This window comes from Myotis myotis, unplaced genomic scaffold (assembly GCF_014108235.1).
Source record: "Myotis myotis isolate mMyoMyo1 unplaced genomic scaffold, mMyoMyo1.p scaffold_m19_p_8, whole genome shotgun sequence".
Taxonomy (NCBI): domain Eukaryota; kingdom Metazoa; phylum Chordata; class Mammalia; order Chiroptera; family Vespertilionidae; genus Myotis; species Myotis myotis.
This window is the reverse complement of record NW_023416390.1, coordinates 81,362,326-81,381,434: the sequence shown is the minus strand read 5'-3', so window position 1 is coordinate 81,381,434 and position 19,109 is coordinate 81,362,326. Positions and strand designations below refer to the sequence as shown.

The following is a 19,109-nucleotide window of genomic DNA, read 5'->3' as shown; positions in this document are numbered from 1 at the left end:
GTGTTTTCCGATGGTCTTAGGAGACCCCTGTGAAAGGGTCATTTGACCCCCAAAGGGGTTGCGACCCACAGGTTAAGAACCACTGGCTTAGACTGTAATTATATAAAACTCAATAAATATCACACATAAAAGGCACACACATACCATTGATCCATCGGGCTTCAGGATCATGCAGCACAAAGTCCTCCCTGAAGAGGTCTTCCAAGGACAATCTGGTTTCTGATGAATTTGTAAGTTCATCTAAAATGAAGTAAATTTCAGATTAGGCACTTATTGCATGTTAATTTTTAAAATGAATGAATCATAAAAGTTGAAATACTTTGTTTCAAAAATATGTTAAATAGATGACAATATAAAATGATCATTTATACATGGGTTTTGGCATTTGAAGCTTGTCTGTTTCATAATATCTTTCAACATATAAAATTATTTTTAACATTAAAATTGTCTTGATCTAGTACAAATTTAATAGATCAACCCCTTGTTAGGTATTGATATATAGTATGAAAAGAAAGTCCTTAAAATTCCCATTATGTATCATGCTTCTAAGGGCATATTTTTCACTGTTCATAATCCAGGCAATTACTTTCCAAAATCACTTTAACATATTCTCTTTAATGATACATTTACAGTATTATAAATACCAAATATGAGAGAGTTGAGGACACTGAATATATATTAAGAAAACTTCCAATCTAAGAAGAAAGTTCATCAAATTAACAGAATAATACCAAGTTCCACCAAATAAATACCAGCCAACAAATAATAAGTTGATTTAAGAGTTAAATATAAAAACTCAAATAATGCAATACCTGAGTTTTAACAAAAAGCACAATTTACATTAGTCCCTGCTGTATAAACTAAGTGTACTCCCTTTTTAAATTCCAAATTCTAGTACATGCAAGGACAACATGATTTAATTACCAAAATTAGGCATCGCAAACTCATTTTCAGATAGTAAGAAACCAAGAAGGAGTGAGCAATATTTCATTTTCTTTGACAAATAATAGCATTGTTTATTTACCGTATAAAAGCACAGTTGTGCCCTTTCATTTCTGACCTTCCCTCTGGTTGAAAATAAAATGTCAAAGGCACATACAAACCTCATTAGATATTGTTTTTAAAAGGTTCAGAACTTATTACAGCAAGCGCTTTGTTTCTTCCAGCTGAAAAGCTGGGCCAAAGAATCAATAACTTCAAATGCAATTTCCTTTAACATGAATCAACCATGTATTTAACCATCAAAAAAAAAAAATTGCTAAGGAGCACATAAAGAAATATTACTAGTGGTAACAGTGTGAATTGTTTGATTCCAAGACTAGTAAAAGACCTTGTGATTATGTATAGATTTGCAAAACATAATGCTCCATTTGACAGTCTGACACACCACAATTTGAACTTTCTTTATTCATTGACCAAATATTGGAACCATTAATTTTCAAGGTATTGAGTGAAGTATGGTAAGGTGCTGGAGACATATCTATGCATTGCTCTTAGGGGCTCACACTGGCAAAGCATGAAAGAATGTGATACATGTCAGCATAAGGATAGAGAGTGCTAGAAGAGTAGAGAAAGGAAGCGAAAATCTTGCAAAAACAACTTTAAGAGGCCAAAGATAGAAATAAAATGACTAACTTTCACCCATCTCTATTGAGAATAAAAAATAGTACAAACACTTTGGAAGACAGTTGGGTGGTTTGTTACAAAAGTAGTTGTACAAGCCATCAATTGCACCAGTATTTACCCAAATGAGTTGAAAACGTATGTTCACACAGAAACCTGCAGATGGATATTTAGATCAGCTTTATTCATGATTGCCAAAACGTGGAAGCAAACAAGATTTCCTTCAATAGGTGAATGTGTACACTGTGGTAGATCTAGATCAGTGATGGCGAACCTATGACAGGCGTGTCACAGGTGACATGCGAACTCATTTTTTTGGTTGATTTTTCTTTGTTAAATGGCATTTAAATATATAAAATAAATATCAAAAATATAAATCTTTGTTTTACTATGGTTGCAAATATCAAAAAATTTCTATATGTGACACGGCACCAGAGTTAAGTTAGGGTTTTTCAAAATGCTGACAAGCCAAGCTCAAAAGGTTCGCCATCACTGATCTAGATGATGCACTGTTCTGCATTAAGACATGGAGCAAGCTTAAGTGTACATTAGTAAATGAAAGAAACCAATTTAGAAAAGAAGAAGATGACGGCGGTATAGGCAGACACATCCCAGGTCGTGTCCCTGAGCAAATGGAGTGAGCAGCTGAAACTAGTAACATCCACCCCGAATTGGCGAAATTCCTCAGCTGGCGAGACGGTTTGCAGCCGGGAAGAGCAGAACTCCCCTGGAAAGGTAAAAAAACCAGGGATTTGGGCAGGAAAGTTTGCCAGACCTCTGAGCCCAGAGAGTCGGAGGGAGACCGCGTGGCGGACAGCCGTGTCCTTGGGACAGGCACAGCCCCTGACGGGGGAAAGGAGAACCGCGGGATTCCTGGCGCTGCCGGGGGAATTGAGAGCTCGGTCTGTGATCACAGAGGACTGAGCCTAAAGGGGGCAGCCTGAAGAGCTGACCAGACCATGCAGTCCCGGTAAGAGAAGAAGCTTACAGAAGCCAAGCCTTCCCCGTTTCCGCGGCCGGCGTTTGTTTGTTTGTTTTCACTGAATCCTGTTCATGGGACATTTCGGATACAGACACTCACCTGTGCTGAAGAGAGGGAGAGTGTGCGGAGGAGTGGAATCTGGGGAGAGACTGAGGAGAGAAGGGGGGCAGGGAGAGGTGGCAGCGAATTGAGTGCTGAGACACCCCTGAGCCCAGGGCTGAGGCAGCCATTCTTTCCAGAGAGTGAGACTCCTCCCCCCAGCCCCCAGGCAAGGAGCACAGCCACACCCAGATTCCACCCTGTAGGAGATCAAGGATTAAAATAACCTGATCAGTCCCTGGGAGTTAACAGGGTCTGGCCTATAGAGGGATTTTCAATCCCAGCAACAACACAGCACTGGTAACTCTTACGCAGCCAGCTCTGGGCAGTGAACTTCCACTGGACAGAGAGGCCCTGTAGCCTCAGAGGCCAACCCCAGAACACTGCCACCCAGAGGCTGACCCACAAACTGACTCTTTGCTAAACACAAAATAAGGCAGTCTGGGAAACAAATGCGGCTTGCTTTAAAATAAGGACTGTGGTTTACAACACCGAGGAACAGTGTATCGCAGGGAAACTCAACACTCTCCTGAATACCTGGCAGGTCTAAGGCGAGCCACACTGAAGAATAGAAGAACCGAAGGACCTTCACTACTGCAATATTTTTTTTTTCTTTTTTCACCTTTTAACTAAGAAACCAATTTTTTTTCCCTTTTTTTTCTTTTCTTCTTCTTTTTTTTTCTTCTTTTTTCCATCACCTGATTTTACCCTTTTAATTACTACCTTCTTATTTTTAACCAGTATTATTACTGCTACCATTTTACCATTTTTTTTTAAGTGCCATTTTATTTTCTCTTTATTTTATTTTGGGATTAGTGTTCTCCATTCTATTTTCATCATTATATTATTGGTTGTTTCTAGTTTGCATTCATCTCCAGGGAGCTGTTGCTGGAATTTGTTGGGATTAACGGCTGTTCTATAGGAGTATTCTCCTCATATAAAAAAGTCTCTTCCCCTCTTCCACTTCATTCTCTCTTTTCGCTCTTTTTTTTTTCTTTTCTTTTCTCGCTTTTATTTTCCCCCCTCCTTTTTCCCAATTTCATTTTTGCACTCCTTTTTTTGGTCCCTAATTTTCTTTTCTCTTTTCTCTTTTCTCTTTTCTCTTTTCTCTTTTTCTCTTCCTTCTTCCTTATCCCCTAATTCTCTTAATTCAGGTGGTCACCTTTATTTGGGGTTATTCATATCGTGAATATATTTGTGTATAGTGCCTGGTACGTGGTGCCTTGTTGTGTTGTATTTTGTGCCTTTAAATCAACACAGCAGATCCAAGCAACAGCAACCTCCTGAGCACCACACCCTCTGCTGAGGAACAGCAGCTGTACGTGAAACCTTGCCCCACCAGCCAGAAGAGCCACCACAGCTGTGAACAGCACCCACCAGAGGAGCTGCTGCCAACTGAAGTGCAGCTGCTACCGCAACCGCCCGAAGAGCAACCACAGACCAAGGAGTCACTGCCACCAAGGGAGCAGCCACTGAACGACTCAACGTCTAGATATGTCAGCGAGATCAAACATGGGTAGACAAAGAAACCCCCAAAGGAAAGAGAAGGAGGACTCTCCAGAAAAGAAGCTAAGTAATACAGAGGCATGCAACATGACAGAAAAAGAATTCAGAATAAGGGTCCTAGAGTGCATAAACCGGATGGAGGAAAAAATCGACAACCTCTCCAAGAAGCAAGAAGAAACAGATGAAAAAATCGATAACATATGGAAGAAGCTAGAAGAAACAGATGAAAAAGTCAACAACTTAAGTAAGACCCAAGAAGAAATGAAGAGTGATATAGCTGCAATGAAAAACTCCATTGAAAGTATCAACAGTAGACTAGGAGAAGCGGAGGACCGAATTAGTGATTTAGAAGACAAGGAAGCAAAACACACCCAAAACGTACTGCAATTGGAGAAAAAAATGAAAAGACAGGAGGAGAGCCTAAGGGAGCTTTGGGACAACATGAAACAAAACAACATACGAATAATAGGGGTACCAGAACAACAGAAGGATGAACAAGGATTAGAAAACCTATTAGAAGAAATAATATCAGAAAACTTCCCTGAGGTGGGGAAGAAAAAAGTCACACAAGCCCAGAGAGTCCCAAACAAGGTGAACCCAAAAAGACCCACACCAAGACACATCATAATTACCATGGCAAATGTTCAGGACAAAGAGAGAATCTTACAGGCTGCAAGAGAGAGACGGAAAGTTACATACAAGGGATCTCCCATTAGATTGTCATATGATTTCTCAACAGAAACACATCAGGCCAGAAAAGAATGGACGGAAATTTACAAAGTGATGCAAAGCAAAGGACTGAATCCAAGAATACTCTATCCAGCAAGGCTATCATTCAAACTTGAAGGGGAAATAAGAAGCTTCACAGACAAAAAAAGGCTAAGGGAGTTTATCACCACCATGCCAGCAATGCAAGGAATGCTAAAGGGACTGGTATAAAAATAAGAAATAAAAAGCTCAGAAAGAAAACAGCCACACAAAAACAGAAATGCCTACAAACAAGTACCTTTCAATAATAACTTTAAACGTAAACAGACTAAATGCTCCAAACAAAAGACATCGAGTGGCTGAATGGATAAAAAAACATGACCCATACATCTGCTGTCTACAAGAAACCCACCTCATTAGAAGGGACTCACACAGACTGAAAGTGAAAGGATGGAAAAATATCTTTCAGGCAAATGGAAAGGAAAAGAAAGCTGGGGTAGCAATACTTATATCGGACAAAATAGACGTCAAAGTGAAGGCCATAACAAGAGATAAGGAAGGCCACTTCATAATACTAAAGGGATCAATACAACAAGAAGATATAACCCTGGTAAACATATATGCACCCAATGCAGGAGCACCCAAATTCATAAAAAAACTCCTGGAAGATATCAAAGGAGAGATCGACAACAATACAATCATTGTAGGGGACTTTAATACACCACTGACAGCACTGGATAAGTCTTCTAGACAAATAATCAGCAAAGATACAGCAATCCTAAATGACTCACTAGATCAGATGGACTTAATAGACATCTTCGGAACACTTCACCCGAAAGCCAGGGAATATACATTCTACTCAAATGCTCATAAGACATATTCAAAAATACACCATATATTGGGTTACAAGCAAAGTATCCCCAAATTCAAGAAAATTGAAATCATAAAAAGCGTCTTCGCAGACCACGATGGCATAATATTAGAAATAAACTACAATAAAAACAACCCAAAATACTCAAACACCTGGAAGCTGAATAGCATGCTATTAAATATTGATTGGGTTACCAATGAAATCAAAGAAGAAATTCGAAACATCCTGGAAACTAATGACAATGAAAACACAACAATCCAAAACCTATGGGACACAATGAAAGCAGTCCTGAGAGGGAAGTTTATAGCTCTACAGGCCTATCTCAAAAAACAAGAAAAAATGGTAGTAAATTATCTAACTCTACAACTCAAAGAATTAGAAAGAGAGCAACAAGAAAACCCCAGAGTGAGCAGAAGGAAGGAGAAAATAAAGATTAGAGCAGAAATAAATGACATAGAGACCAAAAAAACAATACAGAAAATCAATGAAACCAAGAGCTGGTTCTTTGAAAGGATAAACAAGATTGACAAACCTCTAGCCAGACTCACCAAGAAGCAAAGAGAGAGGACCCAAATAAACAAAATCAGAAACGATAGAGGCGAAATAACAACAGACCCCACAGAAATACAAATGATTGTTAAAAAATACTACGGACAGCTCTACTCCAACAAACTAGACAACCTGGAGGAAATGGACAAATTCCTAGAAAAATACAACATTCCAAAACTCAATCAGGAAGAATCTAAAAATCTCAACAGGCCAATAACTATGGAAGAAATTGAAGCAGTCATCAAAAAGCTTCCAGCAAACAAAAGCCCAGGACCAGACGGCTTCACAGGGGAGTTTTACTAAACATTCAAGGAAGAGCTAAAACCTATCCTCCTCAGACTACTACAAAAAATTCAAGAGGAAGGAACACTTCCAAGCTCATTCTATGAAGCCAGCATCACCCTAATACCAAAACCAGGTAAAGACAACACAATGAAAGAGAATTACAGGCCAATATCCCTCATGAACATAGATGCCAAAATCCTCAACAAAATCTTAGCAAATCGGATCTAGCAGTACATCAGAAAGATCATACACCATGACCAAGTAGGATTTATCCCAGGGATGCAAGGATGGTACAATATCCGCAAATCAATAAACGTGATACATCACATAAACAAATTGAAAGAAAAAAACCACATGGTCATATCAATTGATGCAGAAAAAGCATTTGACAAAATTCAACACCCATTTTTGATAAAAACTCTCAGCAAGGTGGGAGTAGAAGGATCATACCTCAACATAATAAAAGCTATATATGACAGGCCCACAGCCAACATCATACTCAATGGACAAAAACTAACACCATTTCCCCTAAGAACAGGAACAAGACAGGGATGCCCCCTCTCACCAGTCCTGTTCAACATAGTACTGGAAGTGTTAGCCATTGCAATTCGGCAAGAAGAAGAAATAAAAGGCATCCAAATTGGAAAAGAGGAAGTAAAACTGTCCTTATTTGCAGACGACATGATATTATACATAAAAAACCCTAGAGACTCCATCAAAAAGCTACTGGACTTAATACATGAATTTGGCAATGTAGCAGGATACAAAATTAACCCCAAGAAATCCGAGGCATTTCTATACACCAATAGTGAACTTTCAGAAAGAGAGATTATAAAAACAATCCCGTTTACCATCGCACCAAAAAAATTAAGCTACCTAGGAATAAACTTAACTAAAGAGGTAAAAGACCTCTACTCAGAAAACTACAGGACGTTGAAAAAGATATAGAGGAAGACATAAACAGATGGAAGAACATACCGTGTTCATGGATTGGTAGAATCAACATCATTAAAATGTCCATACTACCCAAAGCAATCTATAAATTCAACGCACTTCCCATTAAAATACCAACGGCATACTTCAGAGATCTAGAACGAACTCTCCAAAAATTCATCTGGAATAAAAAACGACCCCGAATAGCTGCAGCAATCCTGAAAAAGACCAAAGTAGGTGGGATCTCAATACCAGATATCAAGATGTATTACAAAGCCACTGTTCTCAAAACTGCCTGGTACTGGCACAAGAATAGGCATATAGATCAATGGAATAGAATAGAGAGCCCAGAAATCGGCCCGAACCAATATGCTCAATTAATATTTGACAAAGGAGGCAAGAACATACAATGGAGCCAAGATAGTCTCTTCAATAAATGGTGTTGGGAAAATTGGACAGATATATGCAAGAAAATGAAACTAGACCACCAACTTACACCATACACAAAAATAAACTCAAAATGGATAAAGGACTTAAATGTACGACAGGAAACCATAAAAATTCTTGAAGAATCCAAAGGCAACAAAATCTCAGACATATGCCGAAGCAATTTCTTCACTGATACAGCTCCTAGGGCACTTGAAATGAAAGAGAAAATGAACAAATGGGACTACATCAAAATAAAAAGCTTCTGCACAGCAAAAGAAACCATCAACAAAACAACGAGAAAACCCACTGTGTGGGAAAACATATTTGCCAATGTCATTTCTGATAAGGGCCTAATCTCCAAAATTTATAGGGAACTCATACAACTTAACAAAAGAAAGATGAACAATCCAATCAAAAAATGGGCAAAGGACCTAAATAGACACCTTTCAAAAGAGGACATTCAGAAAGCCAAGAGACATATGAAAACATGCTCAAAGTCACTAATCATCCGAGAGATGCAAATCAAAACAATGATGAGGTACCATCTCACACCTGTCAGACTGGCTATCATCAACAAATCAACAAACGACAAGTACTGGAGAGGATGTGGAGAAAAAGGAACACTTGTGCACTGCTGGTGGGAATGCAGACTGGTGCAGCCACTATGGAAGACAGTATGGAGTTTCCTTAAAAAACTGAAAATGGAACTCCCATTTGACCCTGTGATCCCACTTCTAGGAATATATCCCAAGAAACCAGAAACACCAATCAGAAAGGATATATGCACCCCTATGTTCATAGCAGCACAATTCACCATAGCTAAGATCTGGAAACAGCCTAAGTGCCCATCAGTAGATGAATGGATTAGAAAACTGTGGTACATCTACACGATGGAATACTATGCTGCTCTAAAAAGGAAGGAACTCTTACCATTTGCAACATCATGGATGGAACTGGAGAGCATTATGCTATGTGAAATAAGCCAGTCAATGAAGGAAAAATACCACATGATCTCACTCATTCATGGATAATAGAGACCATTATAAACTTTTGAACAATAATAGATACAGAGGCAGAGCTGCCTCAAACAGATTGTCAAACTGCAGCAGGAAGGCCGGGGAGGGTTGCGGGGCAGGAGGTAGGGGGGTAAGAGATCAACTAAAGGACTTGTATGCATGCATATAAGCATAACCAGTGGACATAAGACATTGGGGGATAGGGGAGGCTAGGGGACTGTCTAGGGCGGGGGGATAAAATGGACACATATGTAATACCCTTTGTAATACTTTAAGCAATAAAAAAAAAAGAAAGAAACCAATTTAAAAGGGCTATATGACTCCAACTTCATGACATTCTAAAAAGGCAAAGTATGAAGAAACTAACAATATTAGTGATTATAATAGTGATACATGTCATGATATATTTGTCCAAACTTACAGAAAATACAACAGCAAGAGTGAACCCTAATGTAAGGTATATAGACTTTGGCAGATAATGACATGTCAATACAGAATTATCAATCATAACAAATATATAACTCTAGTGTGGGATGTCCACAATGGGGGAGGTCTTGCCTTGTGTGAGGGCCAGGGGTAAATGGAAAAATCTCTGTACTTTCAGCTCTATTTTTTTGTGAACACAACCTCTCTCAGAAAATAAAGTCAATGAATTTTTTTTTTTTAAAGTTAAATGACCTGGACTTCACAGAAAGGAAAGGAGAAGCAGCATGTTAGATAAAAGTATCAGTAATTTATTTATTTATTTTTTACAAACCAAAGAAGCCTTAATTCTAGAATTCATTTTCTGTCATAGGAGTTTGGGATTTTAGTCAAATGAGCTAATTGTATTAGGGTTTCACTTATTCTATGAGATGTCTCAATAAGAACAGATGTCTCAAAATTTAAAATTTTCCAAGATTATATATAATGTACCATCAATTCCCCTTCTTCCTTTAAAAATTATCTTTATTGTTGAAAGGATTACAAATGTTCCCCTTTACCCCACTGACCTCCTCTACCCTGCTCCCAGGCCTTCATTGAACTAGTATATGTGTCCATGGGTAATGCATATGTGCATATAAGTTCTTTGGTTAAACTCTCACCCTTGTCCCCCCCACCAAGATTCATCAAAACAACAATGAGGTACCATCGCACATGTCAGATTGGCATTATGCTAAGCAAAATAAGTCATTCGGAGAAAGGTAAATGTCACATGATCTCACTCATATGTGGGATATAATGAGCAACATAAACTGATGAACAAAAATAGATCCAAGACAAGGTAACCCTGAACAGACCATCCAACCTTAGAGAGAAGGCGGGGGGGGGGGGCAGTTAGAGAGCAACCAAAGGACTTGTATGCATGCATATTAGCATAATCAATGGGCACAGACACTGGGGCAGTGGTGGCTTGTACCAAGGGGTGGGAGTGGCTGGAGGGTGGGGGGGTTAATCAGGAAAAAAGGAGACATAGTAATACTTTAAACAATTAAAAAGTATTAAAATGTTTTTATGCTTTCTTTCCCAAAGTTTAAACAATTTGTGTATGCATATAATAAAATATCATATACATAATGAATAAACCATTCAGGTAATTGCAAACTCACATATGGTTGTGAGAGTGATCCTGTATAACCTTCATTCAGTTTCCCTCAATCACAGATAATCTCTTGAATAATCATATCATACAAACCGCTGATGTTGATCCTCAATCAACCTCATTCAGATTTCACCTATTTTACATATATTTATTTGTACACGTATGAGCATGTATGTGTGTGTGTAGCTCCATGCACTTGTATCCCATGTACCAGCACCAGTGAGAATACAGAAAAGTCCCAGCACCAGATCGCCCGTGCTGCCCTTTTACTACCACAGCCTCCCTCTGCAGCCCTCGGTAACCACTCATCTATCTTCCATCTCATCATTTTGTAAATTTCAGCACAGTATGCAAATCAAATCATATAATATTTAACCTTTTGAAACTGGCATTTCTCAAACAGTATAATCCTCTTTGAGGTCCATCCTAGCTGTTGAGTATATGGCTACTCCGTTCCTTTATTACTGGTTGGTAGTATTTCAGGGTATTCACTAAGCACAGTCTGTTGATCCATGCACTGCTGAAGGACTTCTGGGTTATCATTTGCAGTTTGGGGTGATTATGAATAAACCTGCTGTGAACATTTTGTATAGATTTTTGTGGAAACATACATTTTCCTTTCTTTGGGATAAATGTCAAAGTGTGCAACTGCTGGGCCATAGGATAAGCACATTGTTAGGTTTGTAAGAAAATGTTATATGCTTTTCTAGAGTAGTTGTAGCATTTTCCATTCTCACCAGCAATGCATAAGTAACCCACTTTCTCTTCATTCTTGCCATATTTGGGGTGTGTGTGTATGTTTAAAGTTAGCTATTCTGGTACTTGTGTGCTGATATTCCATTGTGGTTTTAATTTCCCTCTGTCTAGTAGTTAATGAACATAATTTAATGTGCTTATTTGTGATCTGTACATCATTCTCAGTGGAATGTCTGTTCGGGTCATTTGCCAATTTCTTAATTGGATTGTTTTCATTTGTGTGTGTGTTTACCTTCTTAGCCTGGAGAGGTCTTTATGTATTCAAGATACAAAAAAATCTCATATATGTCAACTTAAAATGCCCTCAAAATCTCTCCTCATCTTTTCATCCTCTTAAAAAAGACTTTTACAGAGAAAGTTTTTTAAATATTGATGAGGTCCCGTTTATCACACCTTCCTTTTATAAATCATGCTTTTGATGGCAAAGGAAAAAAGACTTCCACCTAATTCTCTGTCCTGAAGATTTTCTCTTATATTTTTTTTCTAAAATGATCAAGTTTTATATTTTACATATGAATCTCTGATCCGTTTTGTGTGACCTTTTGTATATAGCATGAGGGTTAATCATAGATCCATATTTTATCTTATTTTAATGCCTACTGAATACCCAATCGCTCCAGCACCAATTGCTGAACAGCATTTATTTCATTTTAGTGAATTATTCTATTAGATTAAATATTGAAATAATGTTGAATGATACTAGTAATAGTGACAGTCTTTTTTCTTCTATTATGGCAGTATCTTTACTATTTCATTATTTAATAAGATTTTTTTCACATTTTTAGAAAGGAATCATTATCATGCTTATGTAATTTTTTTTTATCCCAGTGTCACTTAGAATATTTATTTGAAATTATTACTGTCATGATATACTTTGAGCCTCTTTTATATAAACATGTTTCCCCCTCTAATGTGATGACATAAAAATTGTATAAATGAAATTTCCAATTGCTTACCACCATCTATTTATATAACAAAATCCAACTGCTTATGGTGAATTATTATTATTACTATTTTATACTTCTAGATTAATATGCAAATGGTTGTTTAAATATTTTTATCTGTTTTGATGAATGAAATTATATGACCCAAGATTTTTCCACTTTGCACTTTATTGGTTAGTTAACATTTCAATATTTTTTTAAAAGATATGTTTTTATTGATTTTAGAGATGAAGGGAGAGAGAGATATAAACATTGATGTGAGAGCACACCCCCGTACTGAGGATGGAGCCTGCAACACGGGCATGGGAAACTAACCTATTGGTACATGCTCAATCCACAGAGACACATTTTAATATTTTTATTAAATATTTTTAAACTTTTATTTTATGTTATGTTATCTGCAATTATTTAATAATTTTAATAATAAGGATTTTTATTTTATCCCAATTGTCCCTAGTACTTATTTTAAAAGTAACCCATCAAAGTAATTATTATAATTAAATATGCTCTTTAAACAATAATTGGAGAGAGATATATATGAAACTTAAAGATCCATTTCTTTGGCTTCATTCATTACTGAGAGTGAACTTTATACCTCATTGCTTTTTTTTTCTTTTTTCTTTGTTCTTTTCTTTAATTTTCTTTAGCTGCTATGCCCTATCCCTGAGGTCTCTTGAATTTTTCAGTCCTAGAATAAAGACTTCTTTCTTCTACATATAATGAATATTTAAGCTTCTCTTTTACTAGCCTCCCAGGCTGGCTTTTATCTTCTATAGCCCTTTATCTGCAAGTCTCATCATAATCCTTTTGGTTGTTTATCCATTGTAATCAAATCTCTCTTTTCCAAATGTCCCCTCTCCCCCAAACCCTACTGGATATTAGTATCTTTATTTCACAGGAAAAAAAAAATAACTTAGGATCAGCAAAGTTAAATGTCATCTGACAAAGGTCAGATGGTTAGTTAGAGTCAGGACTAAAACTGGAACCTATATCTCCCTGACAAATCAAGCTACGCTTATACTGTCTCTCAAAATGTTCTCATTCACCATTCTCTTTAATTACATCTTTTTAAAGAGAGACAATATATGCTTTTATAAATGATATTTTAAGAATAGTTTTGCCCTAACCGGTTTGGCTCAGGGGATAGAGCATCAGGCCTGCAGACTGAAGGGTCCCAGGTTCGATTCTGGTCAAGGGCATGTACCTGGGTTGCGGGTACATCGCCAGTAGGGGATGTGCAGGAGGCAGCTGATCGATGTTTCTCTCTCATCAATGTTTCTAACTCTCTATCCCTCTCTTTTCCTCTCTGTAAAAAATCAATAAAATATATATTTTTTTAAAAGAATGGTTTTAATGAGGTTAGCCAGAGAACCCTTCATCCAAATGAAATTATACTCCTCAGTGTACCCTCTCCGGACCTTATTAGTGCCCCATTCTGCTCCAAATTGCCCTGAAGGGACATTGCCACAACCTTCTCTTTTCTGAAGCAGAGTATTGTCACAGCATTCACTAAAATGTGGCGAGTTTATTTTGTTTTCCTCAAGAAAATTACCTAGAACATGCCAGTCTACAAGTCCAAATGTACTCCCCGATCATTGTTACACACTATTTAGTATTAGAACATGTATGACACACATTACCATCTGATTACTCAGGAAATTAATTTATTTTGGAATCTTATTATTTGATATATTTTAATAATTTTCTCTATATTTTAACTTCAAGGCTACACTTATCAAACTGAGAATCCGTGATTATCACAAATTTATCCCAACAACTCATATTGAGACATAAGAAGGTAGTTCAGAAGAAAACTGGCATTAGGTTGTAAATCAATAAAAATATTTTAAAAAAACAATACACAAGATATGTCCTGGTATGCCATGGCTCATGTGCTTAGAACGTCAACCTGTGCAATAAAGGGTCACAGGTTCAATTCCTGATCAAGTGCATGTACCTAGGTTGTAGGTTTGATCCCTGGGAGGCAACCTCCTCTCTCTCCTCTCCCTCTCTCTCTCTCTCTCTCTCTCTCTCTCTCCATCTTTCCCTCCCTCCCTCCTTTCCACTCTCTTTAAACATCAATGGAAAAAATATCCTTGGATGAGGATTTAAAAAATAAAATAAATGAGGACATAAAGTACTCAGCTCACTAAATGTCAGCCACTGTCATTATTATTATTAAAACATTACAATGTATTAAAATATATAGGTCTTTATGAAGCACCTTTGAATTTTACAATTTCAGAACCAAAAGAAAAATGGTTTTTGTTCCTTTGGAATATTCATCTCTTTCATAGTTGTTCCCTTCAGCCAAAATACTTCCACTTTGTTCTGGTTTTACGTTACAAGAAGCACATTACTGAGTTGCTTCTTATAGTTAATGAAAAAGTTCACTCAGAAGTATCTTTTTTAAGGAAGGGTATTTGACCAGATTGAATTTAAGGTAAAAAAATGTGAATCGCACAAAAATATAAATGATAAATCAGTCTTGTCAATGAAGGAAGTTTCAAGCAGCGTGCTACCTACTATTGCTGTGAGCAATTCATCCATTCAAACAGAAGCACAGGAAGAATTAGTGCATCACATAACATGTAGACGCAGAAAATTACCTTTGTTCCTTTTGGCATGCTGGGCGTTTCCTTTTTGTATTTTTTTCTTTACCCTTTTCTTACTCTCTAGTATATTATTTGGCAATAGCTAAGTTTCTTGAACAAGAGCCCAGTCAAACCTCATCAACTCTACTAACTAAAACCAGTCCTGATTCAGATTAACTCTATATCTTCTAAAGTCCATACTATATACACTTATAATTGAATTTATTTCCTAAATAAGGTCACCATCCAACTGATGTTCTATATTTCTTAACTACATTTCTAGCATGTGACAGTCATATGGAAAGACATTTTAATGATAAAGAAATGCATTTTAAATTTAACTACGTGGGGAATAGCTAAATTCTGACCAAAGCTATTTGTCCACTGAGTAGAATGAAGAGGCTAGCTGGCAAATAAGTTATCAATTATATATTTGTTTATGTGCCTGTTTCTCCCCTTCCCATCCATGCCTTTTTCTTCACCAAACATGGAGACAATATTCAGGAAACTCACATTAAATATGAAATACTGAAATATGATTTTCAAGAAACATGCCTCCTGCAGTGCACTCATCTTCTCATAGTTTCCCGACAAAAAGCTATGAACCTATTCTCCCATTCCCTGTTCTCAAACAGGAGCACACAATGTTGCAGCAACAGCAATGAGAGTTAGGAGGTCATATTCCAGCCCTAACTCAACCGTTAACCAGCATATATGCCCTAGGCTAGACCTCTCAGTCCATTTGGGCATAATTTTCATCATTTATACAGAGAAAGGCTTCAGTGGAAATCACACTATTTCCAGCTGTGTTCTGGTGACTCTGACAAGCTCTCTCAGGACAAAGGAGGGGAAATATGCTGGTTATGTGGTTAGTGCTTTTCAGCCAGAACAGAGAACAGCTCTTCTTTGGCAGGTTTGACTTCTTCATATAGAATTTTACTGAAGCACTCTGCATACACAGTGGAGAGCACAGCACACACACACACACACACACACACACACACACACACAAACACACACACACATATACACACAAACACACACACAAACACACACAAACACACATACAAACACACACACATATACACACAAACACACACACACACACACACACACACACACACACACTATAATAAAGTAGCTGGCATTTCTAAGATCCCCTAATTTCTGTGACAGTTTGAACTAGTTCCCCTTGTTTTCAGAAGAGACTCTGAGTGCTCATCAAATAAGAAATGCATTTTTGGGTTCTGAAGGGCTTATTAAATTCTACCTCAAACTTGTCATCATTTAAATAAATAAATCAAGAACTTTAAAATTTACTCATAGACTTAATTAGTCAAAAGAGTCAATTACTCAAACATGCTAATCATTCTCAAACCTCTTTCTAGACCTTTACTCAAATTAAATCTCCTGAGTTTTAGTAGAAAACCTAAATATGAGAAATGTACTTACACAAAGGCTTTTCACATTCTGAGGAGGAAAATTACACAGTTACACACACACACACACACACACACACACACACACACACACACACGCACACTGGGATGGTAAGTAATATGGCCCTGCTTGAGCCTTTGAGCCTTTACATAGCCATGTTTAACTTGCTTTCTCAGGTATATTTTTTATTTCAATCACATTACCATGAGCAAATTTTTGTATCATATTTTTATAACTTACAACAGAGGTCTGCAGAGTGTGGTTCAGGGAAAGATGGTAAATTTAGGTCCTAGAAGTCAAAATTGTGCTAATAATACTATTATTTTTAATGATACTACTCTTTTACACGGGGTTAAAATCTTCAATCCTAGTACAGACCAATGGTGGATGAACTGCAGGCACCCGATAGTCCTCATTTGGGCATCAAATCATACTACTGTTATTCTATTCTTTACTGCATTCCTGATCAGGTAAAAAGAAATGCAGGAGCCCTGACTGTTTTGGCTCAGTGGATAGATAGAGCGTCAGCCTGCGGACTGAAAGGTCCCAGGTTCGATTCCGGTGAAGGGCATGTAACTTGGTTGCGGGCACATCCCCAGTAGGAGGTGTGCAGGAGGCGGCTGATCGGTGTTTCTCTCTCATCAGTGTTTCTAACTATCTCTCTCCTTCCTCTCTGTAAAAAATCAATAAAATATATATTTAATAATAAAAAAAGAAATGCAGGGGTGGGGAAAAGCATGCTTATAGTTATAATTAAAGTAAATAATATAATGATTATAAATAATCAAATAATAAATTCTATGTGTCACATACTCATAACTGTGTACTACTTTTGCCCAACCCTGTACAGCTAACCAAAACTTATGGGATGCAGTGAAATCGTATATATAGCTTTAAACATCATTAAAAAATATTTTAAATCAATAGCTTAAACTCACATGTAAAAAAGCTTTAAAAAAATAAAGGCAAACCAGCTGAAAATTAGCTAAAGAAATAAAATAAAAAAGGTGAAAGATAAATGAAATAGAGAATAGAAAAACAATAGAGAGAATCAACAAGATAAAAAGTTGAAAAGATCAACAAAATTGACAAACTGTTGCTAACATAAAAGTGAAAGAAGATGCAAATAATCAGTCAGATATAAAACTAGGAGCATTACTAAAAAATCTTACAGAAATAAAACAGATTTTGCGAGAAAACTATGAACAATAGTATGTCAACAAATTCGGTAACATAAATAAATTGAGAACATTTCTAGAAATACAAACTACCAAAGTAACTCAAGAAGAAATAGAAAATCAGAACAGACTCATAACAAGTAAAGAAATTGAATCATTAATAATAAAGAAAATTTCCAAAACAACAACAAAAATTCAAGAGCAGATGGTTTCACTTATGAATTCTACCAAATATTTAAAGAATAATAAATACTAATTGCTAGGTCGCTGAAGGAGGAACACACGAGGCCAGAATGGTGAGGGGATTACGAATTTATTTGATCATCCGCACACCAGGTGGCTGAACCCCAGATGGCTCCAGCACCAAGTGACTGGAGTCAGTAGTTTTTAAAGGACTTTGGCGGGCTTTTTCTGGACGGAGAATTCTCTGTGCAGTTCCAGAGAGGAGAGATAATGGAATGTGGTCTCAAAGTAAAGAGTGGTCTCAGCAAAAGGGAATGTCCATACTAACATGGCCTGAAAAGTCAGTTTACAGGGAAGGGGTATCGATTCAATTGCTCAATCAAACCTAACACTAATCCTTCTCAAATTCTTCCAAAAACAGGAAGAAGAAGGAATACTTACTAACTCATTCTATAAGGTTAGAATTATCCTGATCTAAGTCTAGACAAGACAACAGAAAAACAACTAATTTTCTTGATGAATACAGATTCAAAAATCCTCAACAAAATATTAATAGAGAATCTCAGAACTATTTGTTTTTATTTTTAAATTACACACCAAATTTATAAGCATATCTAAAGGATTATCTAGCATATATATATATATATATATATATATATATATATATATATATATTATTGATTAAGATATTACATATGTGTCCTTATCCCCACGTTACCCTCTACCCCCCCCACCCCCCACTCATGCCCTCACCCCCCCCCCGTTGTCCCTGTCCATTGGTTAGGTCTATATGCCTGCATATAAGTCCTTTGGTTGGTCTTTCCCCCTTACCCCCACCCTCCCCTACCTTCCCTCCAAGGTCCGACAGTCCAATCAATGCCTCTCCATCTCTGGATCAGTCCTTGTTCATCAGTTTATGTTGTTCATTATATTCCACAAATGAGTGAGATCCTGTGGTATTTATCCGCTCTCCAGTTCCATCCATGCTGTGACAAATGGTAACAGTTCCTTTTTCTTCTTCCTCTTCTTAAAGAATACCTTTCAGCATTTCATATAATGCTGGTTTGGTGGTGATGAACTCCTTTAGCGTTTTCTTATCTGTGAAGAAGCTCTTTATCTGACCTTCTATTCTGAATGATAGCTTTGTTGGATAAAGTAATCTTGGTTGTAGGTTCTTGGCATTCATCACTTTGAATCTTTCTTGCCACTCTCTTCTGGCTTGCATGGTTTCTGTTGAGAAATCAGCTGACAGTCATATGGGTACTCCCTTATAGGTAACTGACTGTCTTTCTCTTGTTGCTTTTAAGATTCTCTCTTTGTCTTTTGCTCTTAGCATTTTAATTATGATGTGTCTTGGTGTGGTCCTCTTTGGGTTCCTTTTGTTTGGGGTTCTCTGCGTTTCCTGGACTTGTAAGTCTATTTCTTTGACCA

General features: G+C 37.1%; 1 protein-coding gene across 1 annotated transcript in view; it reads right to left on the bottom strand.

The window, feature by feature from the left end:
• DPP10 (dipeptidyl peptidase like 10) overlaps window positions 1-19,109 on the bottom strand; it is a 656,594-nt gene that overhangs the window by 469,043 nt on the left and 168,442 nt on the right. The window contains exon 3 of the mRNA XM_036320739.1: window positions 145-240. Within this exon, the coding sequence (XP_036176632.1) occupies window positions 145-240 (96 nt within the window). The remainder of the gene's footprint in view (window positions 1-144; window positions 241-19,109) is intronic.